This window comes from Orbicella franksi, chromosome 1, assembly GCF_964199315.1.
Source record: "Orbicella franksi chromosome 1, jaOrbFran1.1, whole genome shotgun sequence".
Lineage (NCBI taxonomy): Eukaryota > Metazoa > Cnidaria > Anthozoa > Scleractinia > Merulinidae > Orbicella > Orbicella franksi.
In genome coordinates, this window is record NC_138145.1 from 31,190,968 (window position 1) to 31,205,093 (window position 14,126).

Below are 14,126 nucleotides of genomic sequence, written 5' to 3' on the forward strand. Positions count from 1 at the left end.
TAAGGGGGAAGAAATACCATGAGTTAAATGATTGGCTCATTGCCCTCCGATCAGCTTCTGGGTAACCTAAACAGCACTCAGGGTATCCTGATTGGCACACTACTTAGCCAAAATAGCAATCTAGAAGCCTGAATAGCACTCGTCGCTCCAGCGACTCTCAATAACGCTCAGGTTAGCCTGAATAATGCCTAGGCAGGGTTCGTACTCTTTGCAGCTTCTAAAATTCTATGACCTTCCATGACCCTTCCGAGTTTTCCATGACCAAAGTTAAGCAGTTGTTCTCACAGTAATGTCAAAATCATTTAACGTATTTTCCAACATCATAATGCATAAAATGTGTGCTCGTGTCTATTTCTACTGAAAGTAAAGTCCGTTTCTGACTGGTCTGTTATTATTTCAAATTTTAAAATATCTTTTTGCCAAGCATATTGCTTTTCCATGACTCTCCATGACCTTCACTTAAATTCCATGACATTCCAGGCCTGGAAATTGAAATACCAATTCCATGACTTTCCAGGTTTTCCATGACCTGTACGAACCCTGCTAGGTTAGCCTGTTTGCAGTAAGCTCTTGGAAAAGATTAATTGTAAAAAGATTCTAACTTATGAAAGTGAAGAAAGGAGCGAAGAGTGAATTCTACCCTCAAACTTGTAACTCGGACAAGACAAACGTCATTTTCCGAGCTAAAAAGGGGGTCTCAATGAATGTTATCGAGACGTACCACATATAGTACTAAGTTCCATTCCTCTCGGTACATAATTGGAGCGTATCCCACATTTTAAAAAGTCCTAATGATTATCGTCGCAGGAGCTTTTGCTGGTGAGGCCAACGCAGGTTATTACTCAAAATGCATGTTTCTTAATTGTTCACTTTATTAATACTTTTGAGGAATTTTCACGATTCATGCACTTCACTCTAGCATAGAGGTTATGGGGCTTTCGCGACAACTTTCGGAAATTTAATTGCACTTTCATGGAACAGGAAGAGGAAACCCTGCTTTGATCACTTCGACTCTTAAGTAAGATATCAATTCCTAGTGGAACGGAAATTCTTGCTGCTTCATAGACTGCCTTTCTGTCCAAACTATAAATAAATACTCGCTCTGCGAGATAAACTTCTCTATTACAACTTTCATGGTTTGAGACCATGGATCAGCTGAAAACACAGATCACGAACCGTACTACACATTATAACAGCTCGCACAGCCGAGCTATCAAACTTTGCATACGCAAGCTTGTATCATAAACGCTCATGGCGTGGACAAAGTTGACTTCGCGTCGCCAGAGAAAGTTATTTCCATTGGCGGTGTTATAAAATAATTGACTCATGCTTTTAGTTGAATATCATCGAGTTATGATGCACGCGGAAAGTTTGGGGAACACTCAAGAAGCTAGAATTGTCCTCAGATGCACCTCGAGCACTCTTACGCTTCTCTCGTGCTTTTCAAACTTTCCACGAGCATCATAATTCGATGATACAAACTAAACCAGGAATCGGCTTTTACGTTGCGTTTATATATGACTGACGTTGGTCGTGAATTCAAGCGGTAACTGTTCTCTGTCTTCTGTCCTGTCCTCTGTAGGTCTTTAACTTGTTGGTAGACATAATTCTGAACTCAAGGTTTCAATATTGATTACACTGTTCTGTTCTTGAACACCAATATCAAGATCCAAAAAAAGTTCATTCCGCACGCACGTGCAAAGCATAGCCCAAAGTCTCAAAGCCCGTTTCCCAATCCTGGAACGGAAGTCGTCGTGAAAGCGCCCCATAAATCAGTGGCGAGCTATGCGTCTTCAGTGGCCCATAACTCGTGTAATTTGTTTGTTGTGTGGGACTGGCGATCAATCCTCAGAAGTTGTAGTAGGAGCAGCTCCTGACTGTGAGCCTTCTTTTCCGCTCGCCTTTTTCGTCCCAGAAACGATATCATCAATACGCAGCAAAAGCATGGCCGTCTAGACAAACAACATCAAACAACTGTTAATTCAGTGTTGCCAATACATGTACAAAATCTGGCTAATGGTCGTTTTCGTTTAAGGTCAATTCATGGGGAAAACAGAAAAGACATCTTACTTGTCAGTGAGGTCAAGAGGCATGGCTAAATTAATGTTCTATTGAATAAGTGTTGGAAATTTATCCTGGTATTCTTTAGAGTTAGCCTGCGTGTAAAGGTCTTTGCCTTTGTTAATTGACTCTGCCGCGTGAAACAAAGGCACTAGTTGATGTCTGCCACGTAGGCTAGTCTCGTAACAATCCCTTCATTTTACCACAATATCGAATTCTATCGTCTTTCCTCGTCGTATAGAATAGGAGAACTTGGTTACAATTTACCCAGAGCGATTTCCATCATATTTGTCCAGCTGGAGGGACAGATCATTTTTCGATCAGATTGAGTGAGCCCGCGGTGTTTGATGAAAGTACTGCTGCTTAGCAACATACGGTATCCGAACAACGTTTGAAACGCTCAAGTAATTTCTGATTTGCAACAAGAATGGTACCTTCAGAATAAAATGTATATCTTCCAGCTTCGTCAGAATAATACTAAGTTGCCTTACTTAGTTTGTGGATGTCTAGAGATGACATAAGTTAATAACTACCTCAATAGCAGTCTTGAGAGTCTGTGCTTTAACCGAGTAAGTGTCCCACACACCCAGTTCATTCATGTCTGTAATCTCACCAGTCTCGCCATTAACGCCCCAGGTTGTGTTACCTTCTACAGCATGTTTTGCCTGTTAATCATGTCACAAACAATCAGGAAGTGTTATACCGGCAGCCCCATGAAAATGTAGCAGTATTTTTGTATTCATAGAAGTGATTTTACACGTACACGTAGTGGATAAAGTTGTAGGCTTCTTTCCTTTTCCTAACCCACCGAGCACGATTTGCCCGTCTTCCTTGCTACCTGTCAGCGGTTGTACTAGTCAGAGGTGACGGAATTTCAGGAATTTTCCGAGGGCATAAACATAACATTTCTAGGATTGAGAAATTTCTTGATGTAAATGATAAACGAATTCTCCTTTTTGAGAAACTGACTTTTAAAGCGTTTGTGGGAAAAGTTAAGACAGCAATATTTTATTTCCTCTTTGATACAACTATGAAAAATTCAGGAGTTTTCCACAAGAAGATAAAAAGCGAATTTTTAAGAGTTTTGCGTGACATCCCTTGATGAAAACTCTAACAGGAATCCTTCCGAGCTGGTAACTGACATGTATGCTTACTCTTAGGGCAGTTAGAGTCCTGATGGTGTTAGCTCCACAGTTCTGAATCAGAGTACGTGGGATCACTTCTAATGCCTTGGCAACTGCTTTGTAAGGCCACTGTTGAACACCTGCCACCGACTTGGCTTTCTCTGTCAGCACCTGCAATATGACAACATCACAACTTAAAAAAAAAAAAAACAAGCAGGAGTACTGACAGACTTAAACATAAATCCTTTTGTCTAACAATAAAGATAGGAAGCTTTATCTTACACAAAACCATTTAACTAGCATATATCATTATGGTGACAATGACACATTTCTTACCAACCCTTGTTGCACCAACAAAACACTGTAACTCATTGTGACATGAGTTTAATGAGGAAAAAAGGCATAACTACAGTAGGCAAGGAAACCATTGAGAATCAAGCCAAAGATTGACAACATTGCATGCTCCTAACGTATTTGGTCAAGCTTTGTTAGAGCCTTTTCAATGCAGCTTAATTCTTACTGGGTACTGCCACCTTGGCAATGGGTAATATTGGGCTACATTCTACACTCCTACATGTATATTGCAGGTTGAAAAAAAAAAAAAAGAGCGATGTCCCTGTCACATGATTTCAGTGACAGCAGTTTTTCATCAGGAAAGGTACTTACATGAGCAAGAGCCATCTCTGCTGCACCACCCCCTGGTACAAGCCTGGGATCTAACATCACATTCCGTGCCACATTCATAGCATCATGAAGGTTGCGTTCAACCTAAACAAAACAAACATCATTATAATTCTGATTGCAGAGAAATTTAATTTATGACTGTTGGAAAGATAAGGGAAGGCATAAGGAAGGGAATCCCTCAGGTAACAAGGAAACGAGTGCTAATTTTTTTAAACAAAGATAGAGGCAAACTACAAACAAATTAATGAGGATAAGAGCTCTGATCTAGAAATTAATATAAATCTATTCTCTTGCTGTTTGATGGAGTTTAAGAGCCCTACTTTAAACTCTTTTGAAACATGTTCCAAGATATTAAATTTTTTCCTGTCTCTAATTACTACTTGCTTACCATTACATTTGATACTTGAACAATTTAAACTTCAATAAATAGACCAAATGAGAGACCATGCGCCTAGGGATAGACTGGGCACTAGAAGTAAGAGGGTTTACCGGTAATGAAGTTTTTCTCAAAATCTACAGGTTGTATGAGCCCAACTCACAATTTCAGGAATTAGAAATTGGCTTTGATTAAGCATTCATGAAAGGTAAAATAAAAATCTATAAGACTTCTCACAGTCAATTTTTTGCAAACAAAGAAATGTGAAATAAATAGCTAACAAACTCTTCTCCAACTCATTAAGAATTCATCAAGTTTAGACGAAAGAAATCATGACCATGACTGTGTTTGGATATCTGATCTTAATTAGCATAGACTTTTATTACTTTATTTCTCTGTTTTCTCCTTAGTTTTACTGTAGTTTTGATCAAGAAGAAAAATCAAGTACTCGAGACCGTGTTTGAACACATTTCCAAACACCTAGCAGTTTGTCAAAAATACTCTGTTGCGTGTCGTATTGTCAATTCAGACTCTTCTCTGTGTTTGGAAATGTGGTCAAACACGGTCTTTCATGTTTAATAGAATTTTATTACATCACACTGTACTTTAAGATGTATGGATATACTAAGGTAAAATAATGAAGCTTTCATAGAGTTTGTTTGTTTGCTGATTTGTTCATTCTCAAAAATTAATGCTCTTGATAGGAAATTGAAAATACCTCATTTAAGATGTCTTTACTTGGTCCACGTAGTAAGATTGTACATGCCTTGGGATTCTTGCATTCAGTCACAAAACAGAAGTACCTTTCAACAAACAACTCCCATGTTACAAGGCTTCATGAACTAGCTTCATGTATTGCATTTATCTGAGTGACTTGTGTCATTTGTTTGACTGTGACAGCTTGTCTACATTTTGCATGGTTACAACCTAATCTTTGCTACATCTGAGCAGCAATACATGTACAGTATAACCGACAAAATATAAACTATTTGCAAGCTTATTATGATAAGGTACATGCAGTTTAATTTAAAAAGCAATAATTCATGATTTGTACCAAACTTACTCATCTCCAAATTTACTAATTTCAAATAATCCAGCCCCAGTGCCAACATCTTCTTCTTTCAGTTCTTCTGTTCTGTTAACGATGGTTGCACCACATGCACGAGCAATACGATTGTTGTCAGTTTTCCTGATACGGCGTATCGCTGTGATTCCATTCTTTACCAGGAAATGCTGTGCAAGGTCTGGAACATTAAAGTAACAATACTGTTACCACAGTAATAACAATCTCTGTGGTGGCCATTTCTGAGTTGCCTTGGCCTGTTCCAAAATTAGTCCTTGTGCAAAACTTTTGATATGAAATGAGTCTGATTCGCATGAAATAAAAGTGATAAGAACTGTTTCACACAGACTAGTTTTAATACGGAGGCAACTGAGAAATGGCCCATGAAATAGGGTAGCTTTAGGTTCTATCTTGGCAGACAACACTGCAGTTAAGAAAATAGCCCAAAGAAAATACATGTATGCACTGACTGGTTTAAAATTGTGTTTCTATAACTTAAAAACTTACAGTGCTAGCACAAACTGCTGACCCAATGTTAGCACAAGCAAAGAGAATGAGGATCAAAGAGAAAAGTTGTTTTCTTTTTTTATTGCGGAACGTTCTAAAAGAAATATAAAACATGTTCTCTGTGTTTCTTTCATGTCAAAAACACTTGTGGAAGTTTAATTTGGGAGAACTCAAGAAAATTGTGGAAACACTCCCCTGTTGGCTTGCGTTCCCACAGCATTTCTCCTTCTGCCAAACTTCCACTTGTGTTTCTATAGCTCGAGAGCAATATGGAACATGTTTTCTTTTTCTTAAAGATAAGGGTAGAGGGGACAGTTCTAGTGTCAAATGTGGTGCATTGTTTTAATGCAAGTAGTGAGAGGTTTAAAGAACTTGGTCCCTCAAGCAATAGCTGATAATCGTTTAGATTATCCTCCATAGTACTATAATTATACATTTTGTAAGAAATTCAAAGACCATTGCATAGAACGTGCGTGTCCACTGACACCATCTCAACAACATAATGTACACCATACATTCAAAAGAAAAAAAAATGCTTACTTTACATATAATATCAACAACTGTTTCACCTGATACTCCCTTTTCTGTGAACACAACATCAGGCTTTAAAGCTATAATGTCACTACAGACTCTTTGAATAAATTCCTCTTCTAGCTGAAGAATACGACTGAAAAAGAAAAAGAAAATTATGATGAAGGTTGACAAAGTGTTTTGTGGAAAAAAGGTGGAAATGTCCTTTTTAAAAAATATGTTCATTATCCTAGGGAATCTGGTTTGCTTCAGAGTCAGAACCTCGCATACAGTTAAACAGTGACACTATTTAAAGTGCAACTGTCTCCCATTTTTTCCGTTTAAACAACAACAGGAAAAAAGATTGATAAATTACATGGTTAGAAAGTTCTTAGAGGGTGAAAACGAAATTGATAAACTGGATGTTAGACAGAGTCAACTTACCTGAAGTCTGCTTCTTGGGTAATTTCTAAGCTGGTCTGAGAAAGAAATGAATTACATTGTAAGAAATCAAATGACAAATAACTGTTGTACTGAATACTGCAATTTTTTAAAGCACCCTTAATTAATGACGCTGACAACATCTAAAATATGACAACACTGTACTATGAAAAGAACTAATAGTCAAAATATCAAGTGCTTATTCCCTTTAGTTTAAGCTGAAAATATTAATTCTCTTTAAAGGGGCACTGTCACAATATATTTGCTTAAAACTGTTAGAAATTTGCGAAATGGTCCCTAAATTTATGTAATAAGAGCTTTCCAATTAGCTCTAACTAAATGATTAAAAGCAATTTCTTGTAGAAAGTCCACATTGCAGCAACATTTTTGCTAAATTTCAACAATTTTCAAGCCAAACTTGAACTGTAAAAAAAAACTGACAATCTGTCAATTTTCTAAAAATCCATATCACAATCCGTTTCCATCCTCGCCATTGTTAGCCATCCTCACTTCCTAATGAGTTTCAATCATTTGTCGAGTACTGCTCTACAATATAAAACCATTATTGTTCAACTTCCAATGATTGAGATATGTTTTTGAGATTTCCAAAATCATGCTAAAAATGGTGACAGTGTCCCTTTAATGCTTGTTATACATTTCATTAACATTAGTTCTGAGAATTAACATGTATTGATTACACATTATGTACAAGTAAGCTAATTTATGATTTCAGACTCCTCATACTGCAAAATGATTATTGGAAAATCTATTTAAAGTTAATAACAAAAACCCAGCAGTTACCATGTCAGGAGGGAGCAGGCTGTTTAACCTGAGATATTGCACTGAAACCATGCAGAACCAACATTTCACATGAACACAAATGCTACTCCAGACTAGGGCACTGTACCTGACTCTCTCCTTTCTTGTACTCCAGAGAACAATCCAGAAGAACTATCCTAGGGTTTTCTATTCTCCTACAAATGCAAACCAGATTACAGATCGACACACTTCCTGTGACAATCCTACATGTATGTAATATGTAATATTATATACTGCATGTGAGTAAGCAATTAGCTGACCTGATTATTTCAAGCTAACATACATGTAAGTGTCAGAAAAGAGCCATACCTTCTCATCCTGGAATGAGTGACATCTTTGTTAACCATAACACCAGATAAAACACGCGACTCTTCAAGTTCACCTCCAGGAACCTACAACAGCACACGTTATAAAATAGTCTTCAGACTTCAGGCGTGTATGTGTAAAGTATGTATCAGTATATGTCAGTATCAGTATATATCTACAGACTACAACTTTGTCACTAAATGTTCCGCAAAACTGCCGATTTTAAAAACAGAAGCAGACATTTGCTTGAATTTTACTGTTGTTCGCAAGTATTCATGTTATCATTTGAAAATTGCCACTTCTGCACTGGGAACATCATAAAATACATGTAACAGTTTTATCATGATGACCAATATACCCACAAAGCCTCTATTTCAGTGATTTCAGTAAACGACTGCCCTACAAAAAAATAGATTGTCCTAAATTTACATGTACATTTACCGGTATACACAGCCAACCAAGTAAATTTTAATAGAATGGCAAAGCTACCATATCATTGTGAATGAAACCAGACAAAATCCATAAAAATGTGTCAAATAATATGATACCTTTTCTACTTTAGCATAATTTTTAATGTCAATCTCTTTTCTGTCGCCTTGATCTCTTACAACAGTACGTACAGCATCTAAAGCTATGTTACAAGCCAAGTCTCCCCTAAAAAAAAGAGAAAGTGTTCAATAATTATTAGCACATTGAAGTTCTAGTGGAGGCAGCGTGACTGAGTGGTTTAGGGTGCTGGTGTTGTAATCCGCAGGTCCCAGGTTCAAGGACTCCACCCTGCCACTACCGGGATTTGTTTCCCAGTAGTCCCGGGTTCAAATCCTCAGCCATGCTTTGTAACTACATGTAGCCAACTGGTTGGCCTCCTGCCATTTGGGATTTTTAACTATGTTACATTTATTTGAAATATTTGTTTCCTTTCTTTCCGTGGCATACCTATAAACTAGCTAAGATTAGTGCTTGTATAGCCAAGTACATGTCCACTATAAATAACATTTACTTTTTTTTTAATTTGACAAATATTTTAACTTAATACTGCATTTTATGTAAAAAGGAAAGATGCTTAACTCTGCCAAATACATGTAGAATGCCATTGGATAGAGCAAATTTTGCATTACTTCCCCATCCAACCAAACAAGCATCTGGATTTTATCAATTCTTCTTACACAAAAAGTGTAAAAATCAGCATATAAAATTACCCTAAAGCTTGAAAGTTCCCTACAGGGTTTTTCTTCTTTCCTGCTCCCTGGAGCACTTCTGGGGGCAGGGAAGAGGAGAGACCCTGGGAACGAGGTTGGAGAGGCTGTAGTACAAACATTTATGGCCATAAAAAATGAAAAACAACAACAAAAATAACTAACCAATGATGCACAAATTTTGTCCCAACAGAGCTCCTGACAATCTTCAACATTTCCTCTCTGTTGTCAACATCAACTGGAACACTGATTTGATCTCTGAGGATTTCCAACATGTCATCCATGGCTTGTCTGTACGCTCCAATAATAACTGTAGGATGCATCTGATCATCAAGGAACTGTTCAGCAACTGACATCATTTCACCAGCTGCAGCATCACCACACAATCAGTGAGTTGTGCAGCCATGCAAAATAATATACTTTATTACATAAAAGTCAGTGGTCTACCGAGCAGTAACAAATTGATAAAAACTTAACACAGGCATAGTATTTTAAAAGCCATCCCAGGGCTCGAAATTGCGACCGATACAGTCACCAATGTAACTAACATTTCATCCTTGGCGACCAAAATTCGGCAAAAATTCTGGTTTAGTCACCATAATGGTGACTACATTTCTCTGTATTGACGATCAATCCAGTTATTTTGTCACACATTATGTCCTTCTAGACAATCATATTGAAAGATCTTTGCTTCTAAAACATTCAACATAAGAAAAGAAGTCAATCCATCCTTTTGCTCTGCTGTATTGACTATCTCACAGCGGAAAACTTTCAAGTTTGAAATTGCCCCACAATGCATTGCAAACCCTTGATCATTGACTATGTCATGTATGCCTAAGGACGGATCATACTAGTATCTGATTCAAAAGAAATTTATTGAGTAGAAACACTTCAAAAAGCACTTACTATTAAATTTTATTCTAGATCTTAATAAACTGCTTTATTTTCCTTGGTACCCTGACGCATTTTTCCTCCTGTAGCTTTCAATTTATTGGCACCTTTCCTAAAAAATTGGCCCCTAAAAATGGTCTTCAGGGGCCACTTTGGCCCTCAAGATAAATTTTCTGGCTGAAACACTGCTTAAATTTGTTGGTGTATGATCGAAACATCTTCGGATCTTCTTTGGCCATCTTCAGCAATCTTCGGTAATCTTCGGAAAACATTCGGAAATGTTTGGAAAATTCTTGGAAACGTTCGTCTGGCCTTTGGAACAATTTTGGAAAATCTTCGGAAATGTTTGGAAAGTGGTTGCAAATCTTTGGAAAATTGTCAAAAACAGCGTCATCAGCATGTCTATATAATAAAAAGGACATTACACGTTAGCTTGAAGATATGAATTTTATGTTCTCATGGCAAAAACAATATCTCACAAGTGAGTGCAGCAAACTTGTGAGATATAGTTCTTGCCACTCGAACATAAAATTCATATCTTCTCGCCACCGTGTAATATCCTCTATGTATCCATATGTTGGTAACAAAGCATAAATACATAACTTTACACTGTATACTTTTTGTCTCAGTTCTTCAGTAAAAGCAAACAAGTAACACTTGTAAACTCCTTCCAAGAGGAATATAATGCAATACCTGATTGGATTCCTGGAAGTATACTTTGACCTACTGCTGCAGAAAATCTACCTTAGTTGTTACATGGCAATTCTCAATAGTATGTCTAATTGAGGAGCTTCTTGAGAGTTGTAGCGGTATTTACAATGGCAAAATATATAAAGTTAAACAAGGTACTTCCTATATTTGAATTGGACTTAAAGCTGCAGACAGTAAATACCATTACCAAGAATAATGACAGAGGTAGTGCCATCACCGACTTCTTCATCTTGAGTTCTGCTGATCTCAATCATTGATTTGGCAGCTGGGTGCTGCACTTGAATCTAAAAGTTCATGTACAAGAAATATAGCAATCATTAAATAATATAAAAGCATATAAATTTGTACCTGTAGGAATAAAAACACTATGTAGAATCTCCTGTGGAGAACTCTCAAAAACAGGTACTGAGCTCAAATTTGGTTTATCCTAAACTAAAATGTTGGTCAGTTGCCAAACCTTGTTACCCCAATATTGTATTCAAGCTTTTAGCCAGATGGGTGTCCACGCATCCGCATGAGCTCAATATTAACCTAATCACTTTGATCTGGGTATCATTGCAAAGATCTTCTTACTGCAGAACTTGAGTACAAGTGGTGCCAAGTTTAGTCAAAGGTGACCTTATAAGATGTGGAACAAAGGCCAATGCTGGCAATGGATGGTTACTGTTGGGACATAAGCCAATGGGTTAAATTTACAAGAAAAAAGGAGTGATTCTTACCTCACGAAGTATTGCATTTCCATCATTTGTCATAACAATTCCTCCCATTGGGTCCATTAGCATCTGATTGAAGATATTTTATTTATATAAGACACATGATTTCTAACAATTCCCTTCACATATTTTATGATCTCAATAATGCAACTATAATAGTTCAGATTTCTAATTTGAAAACAAAAAACATTTCATCCTTATACATACCCTGACTTAATGCTGCCAACCAGAGAATAAATGACCAAACTTTGTATATGAAATCCCAGCCAAGGTCAAACAAAATACCCAGGATTTCGTTTTTACTTCAAATAAATACCTTAACCACGCATTTTACATTTTAGACACCTTTTGATTTACAAAAACAAAAGAGAAGTGTCCTATACACAAAAATGGTATGCTAAATGTCAATCAATCAGTGTCAAATACCAATCAAAATGTACTGTCTAGATGTACAAGTCCAACCAAACAATGAATAACACAACAAGTTTTGACCCTCTTTGTATCTGGCTATATCCAAAAAAATATTCTGCCCAGATCTCTACAGTTTTAGGAATGTTTTGAGTCAATGGTGAAGCATGTACACAAGAAAGAATGTACATGTAGGTGAGATCAGACGAAGTCATTGGATATTACTGAAGACAATGAGAGCTGACTTTTAAATAGTGATTAAATATGACAGAAGAGAGTGGACAAGACTCACCTTTAACATAGCCTTCGGTCCTAAACATGTTCGAATTATGTCCGCTATAGTCTGCAAGACAAAAACAATGTTAGTAACTGAAAGTTGTCAGAGGCTTACTAGATGATCTAGTGAGGTAGACATGCAAATCTGCCATTCTGTCTTACGGAAACACCCAGAACAAATTGCTTTGATAAACTGGGAAATGTGTACATGTCATGTAACAATGTTAAGTTCACATTAAGCTTATATAGAGCACTGTGCGAGCATTGTATGCAGAATAAAGATGTGCAGGGCATAAGCTGGGAATGACACGATTCTTGAGATATTTTCTCCTTTTAATAACCCTAAGCTTAAGTTTCATACTGACCTTAGCTGCTTCTACATTTCCAAGTTGTACTTTGCGACCAGACTCTCGTCTTGTGTTTTGATCTGAAGAAACCGTCAAGACTTAGTATAAAATATTCAGATAAAATCAGAATGGGACAAGTATACTTACTTAGCACAATAAGAGGTGTTCCTGACATTTTTTCAACGCTCCGACAAGTCAAATTACTGTAAAACTATGAGCCAGTTTATTGCAAAATTTAAGATGGCGGATGCACGTGTTAGTAACGTCACATATTATCCAATCAGAGATTACGATACATCCCATGCCTAGCTGTTTGTTAAGACCAATCAATGAGACCGATAGATTTAAGCTAACCAACCTCGTCCCCAGGGTCTTCTCCACTTTTCAAAAATGGCTGGTCTCTGTGCAACAAGCGCGCGGTCTCTCCCGCGCAAATCTAAACAAAGAGAGGCTGAAAAGAAAAAGAAAAGGGAAAAACCCGGCTTTGAATAGACTATTTATTCTTGCAAATGAAAATGCTTTTTAGTACTTAGACTTTCAGAAAAGTCCTTCGGCTAGGTCAATGGTCCTCACAAGAAAGAACAGACAAGAACCATGAACTGCTGTGCAATTTTTATGTTTATGTTTTTAACCTCAACTGTAGCATAACGAGGGGTTGAGGAGGACAGATCTAGAAACTATCGTCTAAGAATAATACATGAGGATAAATGGGCTAGCTTAAGCTCCAACACACGAACATTAATTCGCCAATGCCCTGCATCTCCTAGTAGTTTGGAATCAAATTGAATATTAGTTTCGTCTGTTTATCTTAGTAACACTCAGGAATGGTCAAGCCTAGGTTAGCTTGATCGAATAACTCGTAGATCCGTTCAGCGGAGTGAAGGCACCTCCTTTCTTTGTAGTGGCACCAGGCTTATTGTTTTTCTTTTCTTTTGACTTTTGTCTTCTAAGAAAACGAAATTCTCGTAACTAGGTGTACAGAGTAAGTAAATACTGAGTGGGGTTTTATGTCAATAAATCTTTACTACCGTCACTATGGAAGTTTGAACAAAGGAACAGATAAAATGCATGTCAGTCGACTATCAATTAACACTTGAAACATGTTAATAATGATTTTCTTCGTGTGAATTAGAACGGCACTCCCTAAACACTCCGCTCGCGAGGACATAAAGAAGGCGAAAGAAAGAAACTGGAGAAAACCTTGTTCTAATTTTCGCTGAGGTATGCCCCTTAATCGTATTTTATTTGCTGTTTTATTGGTGGTGCAATATCGAATATTAGTGCTCATTCTTTTTAAGTTACGATTTCTTAACGCAGTTAAATGGTGGAAATGATTACGAAGCTGCAAAGAAAGAATTGAATTGTGACAAGCAAATATGAAGGTATACTTAAAGATTTGACCTGTCAAGAACCTTTCGTACGTTTAATGCGGTTTCATTCCGCAAAACGGGTGCTGAAAGGGAGGGGCTTTCAGCATACCGAGAGCAGTTTCAAAACAGTCTGTAAAAACGCGGTATCATTTGGTGTTCCGTCAAGAGGGAATTCGTAATGCAAGCTCTTGGGTGCTTCAAGATTCATTACCTTTATTAATTGAATTTATTTTCTTCGTAACCATTGCATTCGAGATTTGGTTTTCGTAGTTCTTCAGTTTTAAAACGATCAGTTTTCGAAGAGAAAATATCGTCTACCTTTT

General features: G+C 37.2%; 1 protein-coding gene across 1 annotated transcript; it reads right to left on the minus strand.

Moving 5' to 3' along the window:
- Nucleotides 1-275: 275 nt before the first annotated feature.
- LOC145503131 (T-complex protein 1 subunit gamma-like) lies at nucleotides 276-12,699 on the minus strand. The gene is made up of 17 exons (XM_081482597.1): nucleotides 12,581-12,699; nucleotides 12,452-12,513; nucleotides 12,103-12,153; nucleotides 11,409-11,471; nucleotides 10,877-10,973; nucleotides 9,253-9,454; nucleotides 8,440-8,545; nucleotides 7,895-7,977; nucleotides 7,674-7,740; nucleotides 6,770-6,804; nucleotides 6,385-6,482; nucleotides 5,309-5,489; nucleotides 4,964-5,048; nucleotides 3,852-3,953; nucleotides 3,216-3,356; nucleotides 2,595-2,726; nucleotides 276-1,952 (listed from the first exon to the last, which is right to left on the minus strand). The coding sequence occupies exons 1-17, from the start codon at nucleotides 12,606-12,608 to the stop codon at nucleotides 1,842-1,844; spliced, it is 1,644 nt and encodes a 547-aa protein (XP_081338723.1). The 5' UTR covers nucleotides 12,609-12,699; the 3' UTR covers nucleotides 276-1,841.
- Nucleotides 12,700-14,126: the final 1,427 nt, after the last annotated feature.

Coding starts and splice junctions, on each gene's coding strand:
- LOC145503131 (XM_081482597.1), bottom strand. CDS start 12,608: ATGTCAGGAACACCTCTTATTGTGCTAA. Junction 12,514..12,580: donor AACACCTCTTATTGTGCTAA/GTAAGTATACTT, acceptor CGGTTTCTTCAG/ATCAAAACACAAGACGAGAG. Junction 6,805..7,673: donor ACAAGAAAGGAGAGAGTCAG/GTACAGTGCCCT, acceptor TTTCTTTCTCAG/ACCAGCTTAGAAATTACCCA.